The 14,627-nt window shown below is 36.9% G+C and overlaps 1 protein-coding gene across 6 annotated transcripts in view; it reads left to right on the top strand.

The window, feature by feature from the left end:
- The window catches only part of UACA (uveal autoantigen with coiled-coil domains and ankyrin repeats), a 140,391-nt gene that overhangs the window by 98,142 nt on the left and 27,622 nt on the right, over window positions 1-14,627 (top strand). For 4 of the 6 annotated variants that reach the window (XM_079912096.1, XM_079912093.1, XM_079912095.1 and 1 more), the window contains 6 exons: window positions 414-450; window positions 1,632-1,684; window positions 3,274-6,012; window positions 7,800-7,952; window positions 10,022-10,087; window positions 12,607-14,616. In XM_079912096.1, coding sequence (XP_079768222.1) covers window positions 414-450; window positions 1,632-1,684; window positions 3,274-6,012; window positions 7,800-7,952; window positions 10,022-10,087; window positions 12,607-12,678 — 3,120 coding nt within the window. In that variant the 3' untranslated portion in view covers window positions 12,679-14,616. Of the gene's footprint in view, window positions 1-413; window positions 451-1,631; window positions 1,685-3,273; window positions 6,013-7,799; window positions 7,953-10,021; window positions 10,088-12,606; window positions 14,617-14,627 lie in introns of those variants that run through there. The other 2 variants (XR_013826951.1, XR_013826952.1) reach the window with 1 other exon arrangement.

The raw sequence follows: 14,627 nt of genomic DNA on the forward strand, positions 1-14,627 counted from the left end.
GCGATGAGGTAGGGTTCGTGCTCCCCAAAGGTGGTAAAGTAAATTGGTTTATAGAGGTGAATGTGGCATTTCCTTCCTTTGAAGTAAAGAAACAGCAGAGAGTATGCATTCAACGTTGTTTCATTTCATTTGGAGCTTGTTTTTTTTTTTTTTTCTGTTGAGCAGTCAAGTTTTTCCTTGAAATACTTGGCTGCTTTTATTAAAATGCTGAGTGAAGTAGTTTATTCCCAACTGATCTCTCTAACTGTGTTCTGCCTTTCTGTGAGTTCAAGTAGAATAATACCCAGGAGAAACAAGGAATGTTGAAAATGTGGTTTTAATGACTGGATCATTTAGAGCTAAAATAGATACAGAATTTAACAAAATGAAGCAGTATTCACCTAAAATGTTTTAATGTGTCCTTCTGATTTCAGAGCAATCATTTAGGATCGGGAAGTCATTTCAGTAACAGTAAGTATAAAAGTAAAGATTATCATTACAGTTCACACAGTTCAAGCAAAAAAAAGAATGTTTATGCCTCTTTATTTCGTCTAACTGTATATGATATTCCTGCTGCAAAACTTCATCCAACTACTTGTGTGTTATACCTCAACATGGAACTAGGAAGAGATTAAAATGACTCCTGTAGTCTCTAACATAAAATCTGGTAATCACTGAGGCTCTGATTTTCCTTAGGACCTAGATTTTTAAATTGTATATTGTACGCATTACCAAATTTGCCTTGTCGCATGTTAGACATTTATCTTGTGATATTTGGTGCCTGCTTTTTATGGAAAGAGACGTAAACATAGTTTTCTGATTTGGAGAAATCTTTGGATATAGTCTCAATGCAGGTAAGCATTTTAAAATTAGATGTTCCATAAATATTTATTACTTTAAGACTATACATAATTTTCCCTTTTGTTTATTCTCCAATTTTAAACAATTTCTCTAGAAAAATCTAATTTTTTGCTTCTTGTTGAATATTAAATTATCCGTTAGCTAACTACAATCGAAATATTTATCCTATAAATTGCAAAGAACACCATTTTTATTTTAACTAATATACATATTTCATAATAATCATTTAACTTATTTAGTCTAACAATTTTACATAATTCAAAAAACTAACTTAGTGGGACTTCCCTGGTGGTCCAGTGGTTAAGAATCCGCCTTCCAATGCAGGGGATGTGGGTTCGATCCCTGGTTGGGGAACTAAGATCCCACACGCCATGGGGCAACTAAGCCCGCGCACTGCAACTACTGAGCCCACGCACCTCAACTAGAGAGCTCGCGTGCTGCAAACTACAGAGCCCATGCTCTCTGGAGCCCGTACGCCGCAACTACTGAGCCCGTACGCTGCCACTACTGCAGTGAAGAGCCCGTGTGCCGCGACTAAGACCTGACACAGCCAAAAATAAATAAATAAAATATAAAAACCAACTTAGTATCTATTCAAAAGAATATACATACTTTCCTTATGTATATAGGAATAATAAGGAAAAATATGGATATTTTAGAACAAGGATAATTTTATGTTGTAACTCATGCTTCTTTTTTACTTGAATAATAAAGGAGATAATAACACCAAATTAATGCTTAGCCTTCTTTGATATGGATATTTAAGATATCATTTATTTGGACTTATTTAGGAAAAGAAGATATGCTTCTTAAACAAGGTCAAATGTACATGACAGACTCACAGGTAATATTTTATTTTAAAATATATTTATAAAAATAATTGTGCCTTTTTAAAAAGAGGAAAAGAGCATTGTATATTTATCATCTATATGTACATTGAATAAGGTTTTGATTATCAAAGAAAAGTTGGCCTTGTGGTCTTGAGTTTAATAAAAGCAGATATTGCTGTGTCTAGGGCCCTCTAGAGTATTTTTGGTGACAGTGACTTAAATAAGAGATTTGAATTACAATTTCATTGTCTTTGACAGTAGCCCTCTATTCTTTAACAGCAGTTGGTCACCTCTTCATATTTGCCCATTAAAGGGGGAGACAGGTATGAATAATTCAAAAGGCATTTGTCTTGACTTTTAAATGTATTGTTCCTTGCATTCAAATATATATTCTATATTTTGGAAATTCACCACAAAATAAAGCTTCCAAGGCAGAGTGTTATCTGATTTTCTTACTTGTTTAACTGCTCCTCACTTTTAGTTTCCAATAAATACAAGGTTTGCATTTTTAGTACCTTCTGTGAACTGCAGAACTGATAAATATTTGGTCTTTTAAAGGTTTTTTTACATACTTTCTTCTGTAGAAGAGTGAATTAGCCTATATGATGTCTAAGATCACTCTAAGCTGGAAACTTCTAAGATTGTAAGTTGAGAGACTGATTGTCAATCAACTGAATAATATTTAAGAACATAAGATAAATATTTGATTGTAATAAAATAAGTATGGAAATTGTGAAGCTGTGTAAGTAGTTTGTTGGTAGATGATAGTAGTCTTAGTCTAAAGATAACTGGTAAGTTGAAAGATAATTAGAAGCAGACTGAGGCTGAGAAATTATTCCATGTTGTGAATTTTCCTCTTCATCCATGGGAAGGCAGTGTGGATTGAAATGAACAACAGTAAAACCTGCCTATTAAAATAGTGGGTTGTACTCATAGCACATGGCTTTTTTACTCATAGCACGTGACTTTAAAAGAGCCCTTACTGTAATAGGGTGGCTGGGGAAAAATAGAAATAGTTAATCTTTCATGGTTATATGTTCTGATACTTATGAAATATTTCAATGAGAACTTAAATTGTACTTCTTTTTGTTAGCATGTAATAGAGGAAACAAGATGTCAATCCAACTTTGTAGTAAGATCGTAGGCTAAGTTCTAATTTATCTTTCTTTTTGAGAGAAGAAAACGTGTTTCTATTTTGTGAGTTGCTTAACATCATTCTCTTGACAATTCTTATACTAGCTAGGATTATTTTGGTAATATTTTTATAATTTAAACAACAGTACACTGGAGTTAACATTGAGGGAACTTAGAAGTCAATATATGTTATTAGAAAATAATATTCTGTGGAATTATTTGCAGATGTAAAATTGTGAAAGCCTTGTTTTTACTCAAGGGTTCTGATGACTTTCTTCAGAATTTGAAGTTCTAAGCACATTATATGCCATAAAACATAGAAATAGTAAATGTATGTTGATAAAGTTGATATTCATGTGTGGGTAGGTATTACCAATGGTAAGTTTGGTAAATAAGTTTGGTAAGTAAGTAAGTGTCTTCTTTAGGCTTTTGGAATTGATATTTTATTTTATTATTATTATTTTTGCAGTGTACTTCCACAGGTATGCCAGCCCATATGCAAAGCAGATCTATGTTAAGACCACTAGAACTGGCCTTACCTAATCAAACCTCATATTCAGAAAATGAAATTTTAAAGAAAGAATTAGAAGCAATGAGAACTTTCTGTGATTCTGCAAAACAAGACAGACTCAAGCTCCAAAATGAACTGGCTCACAAGGTGGCAGAGTGCAAAGCCTTAGCATTGGAATGTGAAAGGGTCAAAGAGGATTCAGATGAGCAGATAAAGCAACTAGAAGATGCCTTGAAAGATGTTCAGAAGAGAATGTATGAGTCAGAAGGTAAAGTGAAACAAATGCAGACACATTTTCTTGCCCTGAAAGAGCACCTAACAAGCGACGCAGCTACTGGGAACCACAGACTGACAGAAGAACTGAAGGATCAGTTGAAAGACATGAAAGTGAAATATGAAGGTGCGTCTGCAGAAGTGGGGAAATTAAGAAACCAAATCAAACAAAATGAGATGTTAGTCGAAGAGTTTAAGAGGGATGAAGGCAAGCTAATGGAAGAGACTAAGCGACTGCAGAAGGAATTGAGCATGTGTGAACTGGAGCGAGAGAAGAGAGGGAGAAAGGTCACCGAGATGGAAGGCCAGTTAAAGGACTTGTCATCCAAGCTGGCCCTTTCCATTCCGGCAGAGAAATTTGAAAACATGAAGAGCTTGTTGTCAAATGAAGTAAATGAGAAGGCAAAAAAATTAATAGAGATGGAAAGGGAATATGAAAGATCACTTAGCGAAATTAGACCGTTAAAGAGAGAACTTGAGAATTTGAAGGCCAAACTGGCTCAGCAGGTCAAGCCGGAAGAACATGAGCAGCTCAAGAGCAGATTAGAGCAAAAGTCAGGAGAACTTGGGAAGAGAATCAGTGAGTTAACGTCGAAAAATCAGACACTACAGAAGGAGATCGAAAAGGTCTATCTGGATAATAAGCTCCTCAACCAACAAGTGCATAACTTAACGACTGAAATGAAAAATCATTACGTCCCTTTAAAAGTAAGTGAAGAAATGAAAAAGTCACGTGATGTAATTGTTGATGATTTGAATAAAAAGCTTTCAGATGTGACACACAAATACACAGAAAAGAAGTTGGAAATGGAGAAATTGCTGATGGAAAATGCCAGTTTAAGTAAGAACGTTAGCCACCTGGAAACTGTGTTCATACCTCCAGAGAAACACGAAAAAGAGATAATGGCCCTGAAATCTAATATTGTTGAACTTAAGAAGCAGCTATCTGAACTTGATAAAAAATGTGGTGATGACCAAGAGAAAATATATTCGCTCACATCTGAAAACACTGACTTGAAAAAGATAATGAGTAATCAGTATGTGCCAGTGAAAACCCACGAAGAGATTAAAACTGCTTTGAGTAGCACATTGGATAAAACCAGCAGAGAATTAGTAGACGTGAAGAAGAAGTGTGAAGATATAAATCAAGAATTTGTGAAAATAAAAGATGAGAATGAAATATTAAAAAGAAACCTGGAGAACACTCAGAACCAAATAAAAGCTGAGTACATAAGCCTAAGAGAGCACGAGGAAAAGATGAGTGCTGTGAGGAAGAGCATGAAGAAGGTCCAGGACAACAGTGCCGAAATATTGGCTAACTACAAAAAAGGCCAGGAGGAGATTGTAACACTGCATGCCGAGATCGAGGCCCAGAAAAGGGAACTTGACACAATACAAGAATGCATCAAGCTAAAATATGCCCCAATTATCAGCTTTGAAGAGTGTGAGAGAAAATTTAAAGCTACCGAGAAAGAACTAAAAGAACAGTTATCCGAGCAGACACAAAAGTATCACATCAGCGAAGAAGAGGCCAAGAAGTGCAAGCAAGAAAACGACAAGTTAAAGAAGGAGATCCTCACTCTTCAGAAGGATCTAAAGGATAAAAATGTTCTTGTTGAGAATTCTCATGAAATGGAAAGAGCATTAAGCAGAAAAACAGAAGAGCTGAACAGACAGTTAAAAGACCTGTTGCAGAAATACACAGAGGTAAAGAACGAGAAAGAGAAGCTGGTGGAGGAAAATGCCAAGCAGACCTCTGAGATGCTTGCAGCACAAACTCTTTTGCAGAAACAGCATGTTCCACTGGAACAGGTTGAGGCCCTGAAAAAGTCTCTTAATGGCACAATTGAGATGCTTAAGGAAGAACTGAAGAGTAAGCAAAGGTGTTATGAGAAAGAGCAGCAGACAGTGACCCAACTGCGGCAGATGCTGGAGAATCAGAAGAACTCCTCTGTGCCCCTGGCAGAGCATCTGCAGATTAAGGAAGCATTTGAGAAAGAAGTTGGAATCATAAAAGCTAGCTTGAGAGAAAAGGAAGAAGAGAGCCAAAACAAAACCAAAGAGGTCTCCAAACTCCAGTCTGAGATTCAGAATACGAAACAAGCATTAAAAAAATTAGAGACTAGGGAGGTGGTTGATTTGTCTAAATATAAAGCAACGAAAAGTGATTTGGAGACACAGATTTCCAACTTAAATGAAAAATTGGCCAATCTGAATAGGAAGTATGAGGAAGTATGTGAGGAGGTTTTGCATGCCAAAAAGAAGGAACTGTCTGCAAAAGATGAGAAGGAATTGCTCCATTTCAGCATTGAGCAAGAAATCAAGGATCAGCAGGAACGATGCGATAAGTCCTTAACAACAATCACAGAGTTACAGAGAAGAATACAGGAATCCGCCAAACAGATCGAAGCTAAAGATAATAAGGTAATAATAATACTTTAGGTAAGCATGTCTTGGTGTTGGAAACCCCAGAGCAGAACTGCCAGAGTAGAATAGGACTCTTTACCATAGCACTCCACAAGACAAGTTTACAAAAGCATTAACAAAGTGACCATTAAATGCCACCTTTTTAGTTTGACTATGAGTATGCAAAAAAAAAAAAAAAAAAAAGAATTGGAGTTGACAAAAAGGTAAAGTCACACAAACAAAAATCAAAAGTAGTTTTCCTTTTGTTTCCTCAACTGCTACAGCCAAGAATTGAGGTAAGATGGGGAAACTCAAGATTCACTTGCCTCAAAAATGAATGGTCAAAACCCAGTGGGTTTTAAGGTACCTAAAGAATGGTGAGGGAGAGGAGGAAAAAATACTGTGTTTCTGGGCTGTGAGAAACTAAGGATGCTGCAGAGCTCACCAGACTTGATCTTGGCACTCACCCATACCAGTAAATTGAGCCCTCCAACTCATTGTACATCCTTTCCCCATATCTTCCTACAGACAGAATATCTTGCCCCTCCTTTCTACCTGCTTAAATCCTCTACATTCCTTAATGCCCACTTCATCACTTAACCCTCCTTCCTAAAGCCTTCATTGGCCAATCTAGCCTACAGTAAACTGTTCCTCTTCCAAAATGCATGTTGTATTTTGGTTTTGCCATCCATTTACAACATATATATTACCGTGTCAGAATGATGTGGTTGGGACTTCCCTGGTGGTCCAGTGGTTAACACTCCACGCTCCCAATGCAGGGGGCCTGGGTTCAATCCCTGGTCAGGGAACTAGATCCCACATGCCACAACTAAATATCCCACCCGTGTGCCGCAACTAAGACCCGGCACTGCCAAATAAATAAATATTTTTAAAAAAAATGATGTGGTTAGTCTGTCCAACTAGTTTTTTTTGCAGTATGTGGGCCTCTCACTGTTGTGGCCTCTCCCGTTGCGGAGCACAGGCTCCGGACGCGCAGGCCCAGCGGCCATGGCTCACAGGCCCAGCCGCTCCGCGGCATGTGGGATCTTCCCGGACCGGGGCATGAACCCGTGTCCCCTGCATCGGCAGGCGGACTCTCAACCACTGTGCCACCAGGGAAGCCCTTTCCAACTAGTTTTTAAGAGCAGGTTCATAACTTATGTTTCCATCTTATCATTCATTCTCATGGTACAATTTACAGAATAGGTGCTCAATAATATTTTCAGTACTGGTAGTTGAATAAAGTATGTACTATGAAGATGAGAAATCAGGGAGATTGAGTTCAGTTTTACCCATTCAACAAATAATTATTAAATGCCTTCTACCTGCAAGGTACTATGCTTAATGCTGGGGATGTAGTGACAAGTGAAAGCAGACACAGCCCCAGCCCTCCCCAGTGGACAGGTACAAGTACTGACTTTCTGACATGTCTGCTCATATGACCCAGAATTTTAGTGCTCTCAGCTTTGTGGAAGTCAGTTATGAATATAATGTATAATTATAATAGCAAGTTATTAATATCTACTTACAATTGTCGCTATTTATTAAGCATATACTACATACCAAACATGTATTTATGATTTCATTTAATTTTCTTAACTATGAAAGGTTTTGCCCTTACTGAGAGGAAATTATATATTGCACATACTGTTGATAACAATCTTGACAGCGTTCATTCCTCAACTTTCTGGTATATAAAGATAAATTTTGTGTCTCAAGGAATGAGTTCTGTGTAAAGATGTTCATTGTAAGTGAATAAGTGACTAATACATGTTTCTCCCACAACTCCTTTGTTTTTTTATAAGATAACTGAACTGCTCAGCGATGTGGAAGGACTAAAACAAGCACTCAGTGGCCTTTCCCAGCTCACCTGCGCGAGCAGGGGTCCCAGTAAGAGGCAGAGTCAGCTGATTGGCAGTCTGCAGCACCAGGTCAAGTCCCTGCAGCAGCAGCTGGCGGTGAGTAACCGGGGCCTGTAGGGCTTCGTGCTGATCTGTGCAGGGTCTCGTTTGTTTGTTGGTAAAATCTCATTTAGAAACCAGATTGATCTTCGGCTATGTTCAGATCCAAGAATGTAATCATTTTTGCTAATAGTTACTTATACTAATGATATAATATCATTTTTTGTGTGCTTACTGTATACCAGGCACTACACTAAACATTTTACATACTTGATATTTAAACTTGATCTTCACAATCCTACAAGGTTTTATCCCCCCTATTTAATCCTTAAGGAAACAAAGATGAAAATATGCCTGGGGTCATACAGCTAGGATTTAATCCTGGGACTTGCTGACTCCAAATCTGATAGCTTTCCAACTGTAGCACACTCTCTAAAATATTGGTCCACTAAACTGAAGGAAGTTTTTTTAATAGTCTTTTATCCTTATGAATGAAGGTAGGCATTCCTATGGTTTTATACATTATATCCTTACATATTAAAAGAAAACATCTGTGTATATATATTCATATAGATACCTATATGGATATGTACCTCCTTTATATATTAAAAGAAAGCATCTGGATTAAGAAGCTGAAGTTGGGATCTCAGTTCTAAGCCCTGCCACTTAAAAGAGAGTGACATGGAACATTCCTCTTAACCCTTGGCTTCCTCATCCATAAAAATAGGATAATATGAACTGATTGTTTGTTTGCTTTTTTAATTGGATGAGCTATGGGGCTAAGTAAAACATAGCCCAACCAAATGTAAATTGTTGGGTAATATTTTCCTATTCTATAGAAGTTTGTCATGAGTTATTTTTGAATAGAAGAAAGTTATTTTTTAAAGTGTTCATTTTATGACACCGTTGCCCTACAGATTAATGATGACGTATTACTGATTTGGATCTTATCGAAAGGATATGGTAGTCTCTTCAGTATTCAGAAATATGTTTATTATGTTCATGGCACTATGCTAAGTACTGTCAGGGATAAAGAGAGTGTACAGTTCCTGTCCCCAAGGAGTTCTGGGCAGTTAGGCAAAATATAGATCCATGAAAAGTAAAATAACGAGACAAAAAATATCAAATATAGAACTAAGAATATGATCCCAGATTCTAAGTGATATGAATTCCCAGGAAGGAAAGATTACTGATGTGGTGGGAGCTGGTTTCAAAGAGGAAGGGAGTACCTGGCCGGAACTTGTAGATAGATGGTGTTCGGGTAGGTGGAAGGAAAATAGAGACTCTCCCTGGCAAAGGAAATAGTGTGAAGGAAGGCATGGAGGTGGAATCAAGTGGCATGCCCCAGGGGTAGTAAAAGGCTGCTCAGCCTGGCTAGGCATGGGAGCTGTGTTTGAGGTCAAGTTGTAGAGACTGTTGAGAATCAAGCTGATGAGTTTGATTTCTCTCTTATATCTAATGAGGTGTCACCCAAGGTTTTTGAGTCAAAAGTGATGCGAGGAAAGAGCTACCTCAGTCTTGGAAGCATGAAAAGGAATAAAGTCTAGAGACAGAGGATGAGATGGGAAGTTTCTGCAATAATCCAAAGCATAAATTGATAAGTATTTGGGTAATTCATGGCATTAGATATGAACTCAGGCAATAATTTCATGTTACCTAGGGTAAGTGCATTGCTTTCACTGTGAATGTTCCCACACATTCTTTAGAAAAGTTTATACTATTGTTATGCAATGGAATTTTGCATCTGGTGGGTCCAAGGTGGTTTGTTTTAAGAAGTAGCAGGAGCACTTTAATAATACTACCGTGTAGGGCTTCCCTGGTGGCGCAGTGGTTGAGAGTCCGCCTGCCGATGCAGGGGACACGAGTTCCTGCCCTGGTCCGGGAAGATCCCACATGCCGTGGAGCGGCTGGGCCCGTGAGCCATGGCCGCTGAGCCTGTGCGTCCAGAGCCTGTGCTCCGCAACGGTAGAGGCCACAACAGTGAGAGGCCCGCGTACCGCAAAAAAAAAAATAGTACTACTACCGTGTAGAAGCATCAAGCCTGAGGACAGCATTGTCACAAGCCTTCATGTGGTTGAAAATGTGAATGCTGATATTCTGATCTGTCCATCTTTCCACACTTGTAGGATGCTGACAGACAGCACCAAGAAGTAATTGCAATTTATCGGACACACCTTCTTAGTGCTGCACAGGTAAAGAAGAACTACTCCTTTGGCTAGGATATTGTTTCAGAGAAAATAATTTTTTATTTTCCAGTAAATTTATGTGAAAGTCATTGATGTTTAAAGTAGTTGAACCCCCATATGCTTATTTTAAAATCGTTTCTTTTAATCATGGCTTGCATTATCTCCCAGAGAAATTTACAAAGCTGTATGGCAACACAGCATCTTAAATTTAGTGTTGTCTCCATCTGCTTGTCATTCATTTTATAGACAGTTTGGCAACATGTGATGGCAGCACACGTTAATGGTATTGCTAGCTGGAGATGATGCCTTGACATCCACACATGTCTGTTAGCTAAAAGAGGAGAGTAGGACGGACTTCATTGTTTCTTGGTAGCTCAGGAGTGTTTCTTTGAAAGGTAGAGAATACCAAAAAAGTGCAAAAATGACAAGTAAAATGTGCACAGAATTTTAATAATTTAAGAAAAAAGTGGTTCTGCTAGAATATCAATAATATTTATTTGTTGAGCCTTAATCTCAGTGAAGCAGAAGACTACGAATTGCCCTCTTTGGGGGGTGTAATGAGAAAGCTATTAAAAAAAATCACACTAAGAAACATGTTTAACATATGAAGGATTTTATATTTAATGCTCTAGAAACCCTGTGATCAGCATCTCCAAAATTCTCAGATTCTGGGGGGAAGACAATCGAGACAATGTTAGAATGGCAAGTGAGATGTAATAGAAATTGTTTAGGATTTGAAGTGTCCACACTGAAAAAAAAAAGGTGTTGAGAGAAAACTTCAGAGAAGATCATCATTTAAAAAAAAAAGGAAAGAAAAAACTAGGTTAAATAATAAAAAGGAAGAGATTTTGCGATATCAAATTCTTGAAATAAAAGAGCCTGCCTTTTCTATAGGAGATGAGGGGGAAACCAATGTAAAAGAATGAATGATATGATAAAGCATCTTTGGCTACTTTCTTTTTAGTAGATAGACGATAAGCTGGGGTTTGAAAGTATATTATTATTGCAATTATTCAAAACTATTGACGGGCGGCAGAATGGGGAGTTCTTTGGAGGGAAAACAGTAGAAAAGTGTAGAAGATCTGTGTTAGTGAGGGTGAGGAACTCACTTGGCTCTGATACTGGCCAAGGGGGGAACAGCATACTCTTGCTGAAAGACCGCAAACTGACAAGGCTTTCAACTTTTTTTCATGTATGCTTCTGAAATTCAAAATTATTTTCCACTGACTCCTAATGAAACATAACAAAAGCAATTGGCATCTGAAATAGTCTTGCCTTCTGGCATCATAAAGTTAACTAAGAAATTCAGTTTAGTCAACTATGGCTAATGTTTGGAATTTAAACATCCTGCTGTTATAGAAACAGATTTTGGAAGCAAAACTTTTTATATTAATAGGAACTGTTATGCTGAAACCCATTCAAGTGCTCAAGCAAAGAAAAAGGGAAGGGGGGGTGTTTTAAGCCCACCATACTGACTTGCATTTAATCAACCTCTTGCCGTCTTTTTAACTTTAAAGTGTCTCTTTCTAAATTTAAGCGGATAAACATTCATGTAAAAAGGTCTCAACCTAACCAGTAAAGGAGGAAATGCAAATAAACAAGGAGGTACCATTTTTCAATTCTGCGATGGGCAAATTTTAAACAAGATGATAGTCTGTAGCATTGGCCAGGGCATTGTGGGAAATGGGCATTTATACCCTGCTGGTGGGAGTGTAAATCGTTATTATCTCTATACAGGGATATTTGTAGTACTTAGCAAAATTTAAAAATTGAGTCTGCTTTTTTGGCCTAGCAATTTCTTCCCTAGGAATCTGCCCATAAAGATTGGAAACCCCATAAGTGCCCATCATTAGGAGGATGAATAAAGAAATTATGATACATCCATACAGTGGAATATTACACAACAATTTAAAATAATTAAGGCAGGGAATTCCCTGGCGGTCCAGTGGTTAAGACTCGGGCTTTCACTGCCGTGGACCTGGGTTCGATCCCTGGTTGGGGAACTAGGATCCCACAAGCCGCGTGGTGTGGCCAATCAATCAATAAAATAATTAAGGCAATAACTAGGTGAAAGGGCAAGTTGCAAAATAATATATATGATCCTATTTATGTAAAAAAGATAAATATGGGTATTTTTCATTAGTTACTTTTCTAATAAAAAAAATAAAACTCAGCAGAAGCAAAAAAAAATTTCCTTTTAGTTTACTTTGCTCATCTGTAACTTATGCTACCCCTATCATCTGAGCCATTATGTAAAAAAAAGAAAGAGGTTTGTCCGTCTCTTCTCTGATAATAGATGTTAAGAGCAACTGATGTGCACTACTTTTAAATTGATTTTCTCTATTTCTGTGATAGAGTTCTACTCTGTTTTCCAATAAAACCTTTAGAATATCACCACGATGGTGAGGATTTAGCATTTGGTGAATCACAACCAACAAGGTTCTATTATAAAGCCCTTGTCTTTAGAATTTGTGTGTAAATGAAGATGACATAAAATATTTCTCCCCTTTCTTCTTTCTCCCAAGGGTCACATGGATGAAGATGTGCAGGCGGCCTTACTCCAGATCATACAGATGCGGCAAGGGCTTGTGTGCTAGCATCAGCACCCACCAGCCGATGCTGGCTTTCCCTGCTGGTGCTGAGCATTCTGTGTGCAACTCCATGGCCTTTCTGGACCTCACTTTCCCTCAGCTTTCCCTGCTGGTGCTAGTATAATTAAAATAAAGTATATTTTGATCCATTAGTAGGTTTTTAACTTAGACAAATACGTTACTGAGTTTTTCAATATCAGTTCAAATCTTATATTCTTTATACGTTAATTTTACAATTAGATAAACAACATAACACTTTGCCTTGGATTGGCTACTTATTTTTAATTGATTGAGTACTCAATAAAACATGAGTCATATGAGTGGGTCCATATGAAGAGGGATTAGGCTGAAATAATTATTAAAGTTTTCTTCCAGAGAAATTAATTGGGTTGGTAGCAACTTTTAAGTGGATCAAGAGATCTTTCAGATGTTCAGTCAAGCCATGAGACCTAATGCAGTTTCAAGGAATGCATGGTAACTTGGCTGGCCAAGTTCCATTTTTATTAAAGTAACTTAATGAGTGCTTTTGACTTCTTTTGGAGGTACAGATATTTTTTCTCTCTACACTAGTAAGTATTATGCCTTTTAAAATAAATTTCTTTTCACAAATGGTTTGCAGTGCTAAATTACATTTAGGCTAAGAACAGGCAAGGGTGGAATATATCAGGAATTTATAATAAAATTTCCTCATAATCTCCGCAGCGGTATCTTAATTTTCACTTGTAATGACTTTTCTTTTTACAGTATGAAGAGAACTATGATAAATGGTATACTGGATTTTTCAAAGTGTCAAAAATGTTAGACTTTTTTTAGTAATTACTCTGACATTTGCTACTGTAGTAGCAAAGCACTCATTATATATTCATCCTCCAAATGCTTTGTACTTATTTATAGGAAAATTGCACTAATGAGATTAATAATGTGAAATGCATTTTTTTTTGCAAAATTAGCATTAGAAAATTGATTTTAGAAGACAGATCTTTAAGGTTTTAGACAAAAGTGCAATAACATTGTAAACTGTAAGAATATAGATAGCAAGAAAATAATGAAATTGGGCATGTTTATAGTAAATATTATAACCAACCATTTTTATTAACTACATCTCATTAAGGAAAGTTTATATGTTTTGTTATTTTATTAATATTTTATTTACAGTTCAGATTGAAAATGACTAATTTGACTGTTAGCAAATAAACTAAACAAATGAATCATTGCAGCCAAGCTTTTTAAATTGCAAAATGTGCCTTAGCAATAATCTTTGAGCATCCTGAACCAGATTTTTGATCCCATTTTTGTGTAATAACAAGGACAAAGGACCATCAAAATATCAATAACTTATTCCACCAAAGAATAAGCCATTGTGTTTCTTCAGTATAGAAACAGAAGCGAAAAGTCAGAAACGGATTTCTTTTGAATTCTTTAGGTAGGTATATACAATAAACAATGTTTGGATTCTTTAATTTTTATATTTAATGTTTTCCTTCAGCATGAGCTCTGTGTCATGAGTTTTAGGTCACCTATTGAAGCTCTAGAGTAGAGAAGTTCTTAACTGAATACTTACATTTCAGTGTTATATTTTCCTTATTAGGGGTGGGAAGGGAACCCCTATATGGGTTTATATATGTTTTATTTTGTCTTCAACCATCAATAAAATGTTTTCTGTGAAATATTGTTTTGAACATCTTGTAAGAGATTTACACGGTAAACCAATCCATTTGCTATTTTTGGAGAATTTGGGGGAGAGAATGATAGAATGCAAAGTATAGATGATGACACCCATTTTCAGTTAGCTATGTAGAATGCAATATCAAGTAACCTTGAATTAATCCCATTTTCTCATTCACTCACCTTTGGGTCAAAGGCAGAGCTTGCATGTACAACACTGAAGGCGAAAGCTTCTTAGATAGTTAACAAATGGAACATGCACAATGGGTGATGCTGGTTTCTTTGCTATT

The sequence above is a fragment of the Stenella coeruleoalba genome (assembly GCF_951394435.1).
Source record: "Stenella coeruleoalba genome assembly, chromosome: 2".
NCBI lineage: Eukaryota > Metazoa > Chordata > Mammalia > Artiodactyla > Delphinidae > Stenella > Stenella coeruleoalba.